At 41.0% G+C, this 10761-nt stretch overlaps 1 protein-coding gene across 2 annotated transcripts in view; it reads left to right on the top strand.

Moving 5' to 3' along the window:
• BSG (basigin (Ok blood group)) overlaps positions 1-10761 on the top strand; it is a 25537-nt gene that overhangs the window by 7962 nt on the left and 6814 nt on the right. For both annotated transcript variants that reach the window (XM_018560581.1, XM_018560582.1), the window contains exons 2-4: positions 6209-6362; positions 6958-7046; positions 9320-9456. In XM_018560581.1, coding sequence (XP_018416083.1) covers positions 6209-6362; positions 6958-7046; positions 9320-9456 — 380 coding nt within the window. The remainder of the gene's footprint in view (positions 1-6208; positions 6363-6957; positions 7047-9319; positions 9457-10761) is intronic.

The following is a 10761-nucleotide window of genomic DNA, read 5'->3' as shown; positions in this document are numbered from 1 at the left end:
AAAAAAAAAAAAAAAAAAACTGGGGAAGGTGATCTGGTGTAATCATGCTGTACCCCAAATACCATTTTTTGTGGTGTTTTTTTTTTTCTTTTGCATCTTTTTTTTTTTTTTTTTTTTTTTGCATTTACACTGGACCGGAACTCGGGTGTTCTGCCATGTGTCCGATCGCACTGCGGACGGGATCTTGGCTGCAGAGCCATGTACTTCGATGCACTGTCCCGCCCCAGAATGAAGGGGGAGTTTAGTGTGCAATTACTGTGTGTTCCAGTAGCTACCACTCTAGAATGCACCATAATTGGTGTGAACTGTCCTAAGTGGTGTTTTTTTGTTTTATTTTTGCGTGTGCGTGCTTTGGGCTATTTTGCTTTGCAGCTATGTTGTACAGCTTTTGTAAACAACCCTACAAATATGCACATTACAGATTAGCTTGCAGAGCAGTGTCGGCTTGTGGCATTTGTGAAGGTGACCTTGCTCATGCTTGAGTCAGGACATGGGAACTATTCCACTGTACAAACAAGAGTGTATAGACATGGTCTAGTACAGATTTTGAAGTTGCACACAGTGACAGCTGAAGCTAGAGCAATGGTTGTTGCCATCTGGATTCTAGTTGCCATGTGAAAATTTAGGCTTGGAGAACAGACAAATGCAATCTTATGTCAGAATTTGTCATACACATTTTTAGACACTGCTGCTTTACTCTTCATATGCTTGACATTTAGTATGGTGCAATCTATTGTGACAAATGTTGTGGTATCTCCAGAAGTATTAATATAAACATGTGTTTTGCATCCACAATGTGACGTAACAGTGCTTGGTTAGGCTGTTTGATGTACATTTTCTTCAGATTATCTTAGTACAGCAGTGAACATGCCATTTACTAGTGGAATGGCTTAGTGGTTAGCCCTGGGGGTCTCTGCTTTGAATCCTGACCATCTATCTGTAGGGAGTTTGCATGTTCTCCCTGTGCTTGTGTGGGTATTCTCCCGCTGTTTAATTGTCTCCTGTCTAAATGTATGTGTGATTGGGACCTTGGCGTTTAAGCTCCTTGAAGGCAGGGACTGATGTGAATTTACTGTATGTAAAATGATGTGTAAAATTGTCAGCACTAAAATACTAATAATAAATTACACACAGCCCAAACTAGTAGTTGCCAACATGAGGCACCCGATATTTTACTTGTAGTCCCGACATCTTGGTGCCTCAGTATTTATAAATCTATCAGCAGGTAACTGTTCACATATATGTACTTCAACTGTGTATCCATCTGCTTGCCTGGAGTTGAGCTTTATCAAGTTACCTGACCCATTTTTACCTCCAAGGGAATATGTACATTCACAGACAAAAATAGTTGTCCCAGAATAATTGGAGTTGCGTTTGGATGGCAAATCCATCTAGTACTAGACTATGCTTTCCAGTTAGCATGTGACGAGTGTGTCTTATTACCATCCAACAGGCGTGTTTTGAATGGCTGTAAAAAGTTGGATTTTTGCCAGTGTGCTCGCATAACCAGATTTGACATGAACTATCCCCTAAGGGACCTTACTGGCCAAAAGGGAAGTGTGGTTTTTATTTTTTTTTACTGTATAGTGTCCCATTTCAGTCTTGTAAGGTCAAGGATGTGATCTTTACTATAGCTGACAAAGGTCAACAGCTGTGAGTTCAGAAACATTGACTGCAAATGCCAGCTTAAGACATTCTGACTCTTGTATCGTCCATACAATTGTATGGACAGAACGGTAAGAATTGTACCTTGTTCAGAAACCTTGTTTGTGTTTAGGCAGTATATATAGAGAAACGTACTTTTGTTGTGGGTTTTTTTTTTTTTTTTTGCAAGCATTAAAGTAACCCTAAACTCAGAGTTAAATCTTAAATACATTCAAGTACCTTAACTATTAACAAAAATGCATCTTCTTTGTGTATCACTCTGGGGAATTTGTGCTGGCACTGTCCTTTTTTCTGACCTACTTTTGTTCCCCATGGTCCCTGTATGTTGTAAAGTAGTCACTGCTTCAAGCTCACTCCTGTAATGGACTACAATCATGTTTTAGTTTACTAATCTGCGCAACCTAGTGGGGGAATTTAAAATTGGAAAACTTATTTCAAAACCTAAACACAGACCAGATGTGGGATTGTTTCAAAAACACACTACATACTGCTACTTCAAAGTGTATACCTTTAGGGAGCAAGAATAAACCGATATGGATAAATAAAACTGTAAAACACGTCAAGGACAAGATTGATAAAACTCCCAGTTTAACCCAAAATATACCCCAGTGGTTTACGGAAAGCGGAATAGAACAAAGACTCAAAATGCTCAATGCAAACACTAGAGCTACGAGACAAGGCTACTAAATTCAAACATGTTCACATTGGAGGTGAGGAGATTAAGGGGGGATATGATTTCCATGTACAAAATGTTCAATAGTGGTAGCAACATTAGCGATAAATTGTTTAAAATTAATTCCATTACAAAAACTAGAGGCCACCACCTAAAATTGGTGGGAAAAAAATTCCAGCACAAGGGGCGAAGGGGGTTCTTCACAGTAAGATCAGTTAGGGTCTGGAACTCACTGCCGCAGGCGGTGATTTCAGCAGATAATGTGGAATTGTTCAAGAAACTTCTGGATGATTTCTTAAGGGACCGCAATATACAGGGGTACAGGTACTCCTAGAACGAGATCCTAATAGGTTGGACTTGACAGACTAATGTCTTTATTCAACCTCAAATACTATGTAACTATGAATTTATAGTCCATCGCAGGAGCGAGCTTGGAGTGGTGGCTACTTTACAACACACACACACAGGGACCATGTGGAACAAAAGTAGCCACCCTCCAGAAGGAAGGACAGTGTCTGCACCAATTCAGAGATGATTTGAGGATCTACAGCCGAGTAATATACAAATAAGATACATTTTTGATGAATGTTGGGGTACTTGAATGCATTTTGTAGGCTCAGCTCCTAACTTTAGTGTCGCTTTAACAGATTTATTTTTGTAAATGAAGATTCTCTGCCTTTCCACCTAACTTTGCATTGACTGTTGCGTCTTTTATTTTATTACTTTTGTGTAATGGAAAAGTTGCTCAATTTTCGTTTGGAAATGCTGAGTAATGGAAAGGAGGAACCTGCAGTCTGCACTTTTTACAAAGGCCACATGCAGAAACTATGAATGTTGGAGTTAATCATTATCTGTGTTTACTAGGCTGTACTAAAGTAAAATATTTTATACAGTCTTGTGATGCCTATTTCTTGTTTGGTCTGATTGTAATCTAATCTGGTAATTATGCCTTGTCATATATAGCTGTGCGCAGCCTAATTAGCTCACAGATGAAATACAGTGCCCATTAACTGTCTTGCCACCGTACAACTATACTGCTTTAAATAGTTTAGTAACATTAGAATTGTCTTCTCTTTTGTAATGTATCTATGTGAAAATGCTACTGTTTACTTGTGCCTGACACCAAATGAAGGTATTATGTTGGCCATAACCGGGTGAATCATAGTCATTATGATCATTCCCATCAATCTTTCAATAGGAAGCGATCATGAAAGAACCAAACAATGGCACGCATTACCTGTTTAGCGTCCTCAAAATTCTACCAAATAAGATTTTATTTAAAATGATTATCTCAAAGAATTGTATTTTTACATGAATGCTCAGTGTTGGGGGGCTTTGTGGGAAGCCTGCTAAATTATATAATCCCAAAGTTCTGTAAACTCTACAATGCTGGGCCCATTCACACACACTGCGGAGACCTGCTTTGTATTATACCAGTCACCACAAGTACACATAGAAAAATATGGTCCAACACACCCTTCCAGAGTTGCCACACTGCACTATTCAATCTGCTTTAATGGAGCATGCAAGTGGAGAGGCTTGTGTGAATAGGCTCAAGGTTAAATACAAAAACAGCATTTCCTGGGGTGCTAGTTTGATATATATGGGGGTAATAGTAGTAACAGGTTGAATATGCTTTTCTGTAAGGTGCTATACAGAGGTTTTTGTAGCTAGTAATAGGATGGCAGTACCATACTGTAACTTAAAGCGGCAAGGCTCCAAGTGTACATCAAGCGTTGACTCTGTTCACACCTGCTTTTCTGTTTTTTGACTGACAGGCGATTCAGTGGAACTACACTGTGAGGCCATCGGCCACCCTATACCTGAAATACAATGGTGGTTTGAGGCAGACTATAACAACGAAAGTTTATCTCAGCTTTGGGATGGAGCCCGTGAAGACCGTGTACAGATGAACACAACCTATGTCTTCCATGCTACAAGCACACTCTATCTCTTTAACCTGAGCCCAGAAGACTCTGGGACCTATGAGTGTCGTGCCAGCAACGATCCAGAACGTAACCATTTGACCAAGATTCCTCGCTTCAAGTGGATTCGTTCCCAAGCCAATGTTATTGTCATAGACCGTGAGTGAGCAACTAAATGGTGAAGCGTTCCTGTGATATCCTGAAGCCCTACTCCCCTCATTATCCAGAGTGCCTCTTCCTCCTAGCAGTCATAGATTAGAACTATCCTTGCAAATGCTTGGGCTCGTTGTTCCTTTGGTCCAGGATCCTATTCCTTGATGTTTCTCTTCCCTTTTTGTGTAGAGATTTTGTGACTTCTTTTGTATTAGACTCGTTTGCTAAACCCCTACAATGAATTATTTTTGTCCTTTTTTTTTTTTTTTTTTCCCTTTTCCCATTTGATCCTCTGGGTTCAAAAGAAAATATTTCCAACTCTAAACAGATTCTTTGTTTTGGAATGTATTTAGCTCCAAGCACAATACTGACAGCACAGAGCCTGTTGTGCAGTAAAGGCTCCGGCATGGAATTGCACACTTGGGAGCCCTTTGTTCCTGATGCCAATTTGCTACTTTTGCATATTCCAGAAGTCTGCATACTGTCTGCTGCTTTTTAGTCTCCTTATGTTGGACATCCTACCTTACTGCTGTCACCATCTGATGGGATTGTTTTGTAATGTCCTAACCTTTTATTCTCTCCTGTGGAGCATCTCCTATTCCTGTCCCATGTAGTTCTAGCCTGTTGGTTTTTCCTCTGCTAGATTTCTATATCCTTGCTTTGTCTTCACATCATACAACCACTTCTCAATGCGTCCAACTCAACCTCAGAGGTTTACAAAAGGTGTATTGTGATGGAGACTTAACTGAAATTATGGGTTTAATAATTCGGGGTTGCACTACAAGTTACCCTGAATTGTATTTTTAGACAGGCAATTTATTTTCCTCCTATGGAAGATTATCTTTTCTCTCTTACATAGAACTACTGGCATCTGCTGTATGGTGGGTTTTTTTTCTTCTGGTTTTGGAGCAAATCTGGGAGAATTTATGCTCCACAGCATGTAGAAAGTAACCTTAAATTGGCTGTAGATTATGAAGTTGTGCATAACATCAGTTTCAAATAATTTGTTCTGCTCGAAGCAAATATGTTGGTGCAGAATGTCATTGGGATAGAATAGCAGATATCAGTTGCATACCTGAAAATGTCAGACTTTATTTTGGAAGAGATCTATATAAAACATTTTTTTCTCTAATCAGCCCTGTCCGTTTCAGCTATCTTTTGGCTAGAGCAGAATAATAAAAAAAATATGCCTATATTGGCCATCGGGTAATGGCTCTCCGTAGGGTTAGACTAAATTCTATGGGCAGCCTTGGTGTTTGGGTAAGTGGAGATACTGTGGTGGTGGCAGCCCTCTACTTAGTGGTGATGGTGGTAGCCCTCTACTTAGAAGAGAAGATCATGAAGAGATCTTCTTCCTATCCAAGCCAGTAGTCCTCACTGGCTAGATGTGAAAGGTTTGACGTTGCATTATGCCACTGAGAAGATGTTGGTGTGCAGAAATAGCATTAGGTGTTGTGTTTTAATGTGAAACCTCTGTAAAATTGCTGGTTCACTGCCTAATCGTCTGACTTCAGTACCTGGTGAATCCCTGACTGGAACAAGTATGCAGCTGGTGAAGTTAATGTTCTGGCCGGCCCTGCCTACTTGTGCCACAACAGTAGCTTAAGAAAGATAACTGGACCACCAGACTAGCTTTTTTAAGAAAAAGGCAGCACCAGTATTTCACTCAAGACCGGTTGCTGTAAATTGGAGCCCATGGCATCTGTGATGTACGGTGAGTGAAAAATGCAAGCTTTATATATCCAAATTTCCACTGTGGTTCTAATTGCATAATGTTCTTGTTTTTTTATAGATCCACATATTGTAACAAGTTATCCAAATATAACTGGAGATTTGCTCACCTGCAATTTAACAGACTCCATGCTTCCCATTTCTGGTCACCAGTGGCTTAAGGGATCCAAAGTGATACATGAAGATGAAGATTCCTCCCAAATTACAACCCACAAGTAAGTATCGTGTTACACCGGCTGCACATGGTGTGGCCTTTTCGGTAAGCGGTATGTGCAAAGCAAAGGTGGGCAACCTTGCACCAGTTATAGAAGGTGTGTCAGTGTACATTTACGTAACCTTGCATGGCTTCATCAGTGAATTCTTTACATGGCATAATATATAGCAAATGAACATGTTCATTCAGGCTAGAACATTGTAACACGACCGAATAAGTGTCTTTAAAAAAATTAAACTGGAATAGACTTGAGGTCCCCCAAAATCAATGGCAGGCCCTTATTCTTGACAGGCTGGGATGGATTTTAGGGGAGGACTACAGGCAATGAAACACAGTGACCATGGAGTTTCTCCCTTCACATCGGAGTCCTACTCCTTTCACATGAGTGTGCCTCCCATCAGAAGTTCCCTTTTAGCAAAAACATAAAGGCACCCTGGTTGAGCAAGGCTGGTAACCTATTTGGAGACTTTAAACTGTTACACATTTACATCGATGTCATACTGTTGTGGTGGCACTGCACCCTTGTATGTAAGCATGCTATGAGATCTGGCATCTTAATGGATTAGCAGCTTTAATTGTTTTTTTATTTCTCCTAGTATTACTGGTGTGAACGCAGACACCTCTGGGCAATACACATGCAAGTTCCTGACTTCTCCTGAAGTGTATGCAGTGATTGACATAACAGGTAGGCACAATAGGCAAGTGTGCAACTTGTAGTAAACGCTGAAACTTTTTTCGGTAATTAATCCTGATCAAACAAATATACATTGCCCAGCAAAGTATTTCTTTACATTTTTGCCCCAGCTCTTGAGTCTTCAGGTTTCAGAACAGCTTGGCTTCTGTGAACTTTCCTATCCGTATAAGGACCAGAGCAGACCACTATTCTCATTATTGATTTAATTAATTAGTTGGTTGCAGCCCTAGTTTGTGAAGAGACGCACAGTTTACTAACGCACGCAAGGGTGCCTCCATAAGGCAAAGAAGTCACTCTAAAACAGGAAGCCAGGACCAGCTGATTCTGCAGGATTTCCGCTGGAAGATTGATGTTTAAAGCTACTGATTTGGAGGAGTTAACTCGGAGTGAAACTAACAGGGTTATTCACTAAAGAGTGAAGTGTTTGGAGAAGGCAGGAGAAGTGAACAATCTAGGACAACATAGCTGATTTGGAACAAATCTCCAATTCAGCTCACTTTCCAGTTCAGCTATATTGTCCTAGATTGTTCACTTCTCCTGCTTTCTCCAAACTCTCCACCCTTTTGTGAATAAACCTGTATGACTTTTAAACATCAAGGAACAACACCCATTGTAAGTGATTTCATGAGCATTTGAAATGGCTTAAACATTTTTTGACTTTATATCACTTTAAAATGGGCGGACATGTGCAAACAAATGCAACCTTTCCAAATGTTAATGTTGTTGTTCCATACACATGAGTATACAAATTACCAGATCTTTAGTGCTATTGAATCCATGTCCTCTGTCTTTATCTTGACTCGGCATGTTCTAGTATTTCCTCAAATTTCTCCTTGCACTCTTTGGCAGACCATCGGGTGCTAAGATTTTGAATGCATTCTAAAGTAAGCCTGACAATGTCTTAAGTTGTCTAAATTTGGTACTAGAGTATAAACCCTTATGGTCCATGTAGGTGCTTCTGAACTTCATTAAATCTGTCACTATAGAGCTTGGATTCCCCAGGCTGTGCTTCTAAATCTACTCAAGTTGACATTAAGTTCACGTTCTAGTGCTAGGCCCTGCCTACTATTCAGCTTTTAGCTGCCAGAACCTTTGTTGCCACTGTGATGCTGGACACTTGTGTAAGTGGAGATTAATGTCTGTGGGTATGTATCAAAGTCCTGCATGCCGCCAAGACTTCAAGTTGCTCTTCAGGGACACATCAATTGACTTAAAGAAAAACCTAGATGTTACAGGAACCACAAGATGCTCACACTTCATCAGTATTCCTAGACAGTGCTTACCACTTAAGTAGAACATGGTTATGATTTGGGGAAAATGGTAGTAACCCTTTTTACAGCTACCACTTTTTAGTTTTACCAGGTGTAAAATCTTGCTTTTTAATAAACTCCCTAGACTTAATGTTTCTTGCATATGTGGACTATTCCTTTCCCCATATTGCGCACACAAGCCTATATGGATCTATATAGACTGTGCAATTGTACAAACTTTTACCCAGAAAGATTCAGTGCAAGACCAGCAAAGTCTTATAATGCTTGTGATTATATAATCGTGATGTTCAGCAGTAGTAGAATAGGTGCCCCTACCATGCCAGTAGTTAACATACTTCACTTGGTTAAAATGGATATTTGGCAGAAGCAGAATTCAGATAGGTTGGATCCACTGTGTTGATGGCAAAACTGGCTTTACAGGAGAACGACGATGTGAGTGATTTTTACACTCTTCATAGTTGGAGCTGACGTGTGACAATGAAACTGCTCAATAGATTGGGAAGTGAGCGAACACATACTGTCGCTCGCTCGCTTCTCGATCATCTCCCTGCAGTGAGCGGAAATTGTCAGTCACCACTCCCTGCAGGGATTGGTACACATTAAAGCTGAATGCCTGGGTGAAATTAAGTTGCCCTTTTCTCTGAGGCTCTAGGTTGTCGGTGGGCTCTTGTTTTCCTCACTTGCAATGCTGGACTGCTGGTCCTGCATTGTACGTGATGACATCAGAGTGCATGCAACGAATTAGCTTTGGGGGACTAGTTGTGCAGCTGGGAGAAGGTAACTGAATGTATGTTCCCCTTAGACAAAAATTTGCAATCAACCCTTGCATTCTGGGGGATGCCCCCACTGCAAGAGTAGCTTATTGATTTTTACTTGGGGCTCAGCTGTAAACGCGTCATTCAGCTATAGCTTTCATTTTTATAAAACCTGCATAATACCACTTTTGCAGTCTGACATTTTGCTATAACTGTTTGTGCACATCTTCCTCTTCAGTTCCACCTAATGTTGTGGCCTACAAGAAAGCAGAACATGGCAATGAAGGAGACACGGGAGTGTTGACCTGCAAAAGTAACTCCTTCCCTAATGTAGAGGAGTGGACATGGTACATGGTGTCAGAAGATGGATCTCAGGTATGTGAATTTAGGTGCATTTCCTATTTGGATATTTGCCCATGCTGAAATGTTTGCAAGCTGTGCTATGCAAATTCAAGTTTAATACTCTGCCCAGTTGCTTTTCTGTTTTGGGTCGAATGACGTCGAGAAGCATTTATTCTGTTAAAGGAGAACTATAGGGTCAGGGTTTTTCCCCATAGTTCTCCTTAGGGTAACAGGAGGACACAAACTAGCGTCCTCCCGTCACCCTAGGCTCAGTATACCGCGAACTGTAGCTCGTGGTATACTGAGACAACGCAGTGGATGCCGACAATTGTGCCGGGATCCGCCCAGCTGCGTGACTGACAGCTGGCTCTGCCTATCTAAGACAGAGCCAGCTGTACCCGCCCCCTCCCGCGTCCGTTCCGCCAGTCAGCGCTGGAGGATCGGAGCGGGAAGGGTGGAAACCAGCCCCTCCCCTGTCACGGCAGAGAGCCATGACCAGGATCGAGAGGTGAGCGAACGCCGGTATATGGTCGCTCACCTCCCGATCTACTGAGCCGACCTGTGACAGTCTCATTGTCACAGGTTGGCTAGAACTATGAGGAGTGAAAAGCACTCGCCCCATAGTTCTATCACTTTGTTGACTGGCACTATGACTCTTGCTTCTGTCAAAGGTAACCAGTTTGTGACTGACCCACCTTTTTTATTTTGGTGGTGGAAGTTTTCTGACATTTTTATAGTCTGCTTTTGGTGCTGGTTCTCTCAACCCTTCCCCTCTTGGATGGAACCAGGCTACTTTTTCGGGCCTAGTCGTGTTTCTATGACTGCCCTGATATGTTAACACATTTTAAGGCAAGACTATTTATTATGAATAAGCTACTAATGTACAGCAACAGGCCCAAGATTTTGTGGGTGACAAATGTATTTGGAGCCCTTAACCTCTGGGCTTCCCACTGCTTTTATTGACTATGATGCATACAGAATGGCCGTGGTCATATAATGCATAAGCACATTACACTCGTTCCCTAGGAGATTAGCATGAATTGAAAACCCCAACAAAGCTTTTACAGAAATGTTTGATACTTCTAAATCTCCTTTTATCCTTTTCATTATATTTTCAGTTACATTTTAGTATTCAGTGGTTTGCACACTTCATCATGTGTTGCAGCGCTGACATGATCATAATAGAGCAAAATATCCAGTTCACCTATTTGTGTTTATTGAAAAGGCAAGTAATATGCAAACAGACTTGGTTGACCAGGGGGTATGTGCATAAAAATGGCTTCAGCCTTTGTAATTATTTACAAACTTTGACTTTTGTCTGATCATTAAAACATGTCC

Source organism: Nanorana parkeri, unplaced genomic scaffold (genome assembly GCF_000935625.1).
Source record: "Nanorana parkeri isolate BGI_ZX_2015 unplaced genomic scaffold, ASM93562v1 scaffold466, whole genome shotgun sequence".
NCBI classification, from domain to species: domain Eukaryota; kingdom Metazoa; phylum Chordata; class Amphibia; order Anura; family Dicroglossidae; genus Nanorana; species Nanorana parkeri.
The sequence above is the reverse complement of the archived record's forward strand: the minus strand, read 5'-3'. Positions and strand labels throughout refer to the sequence as shown.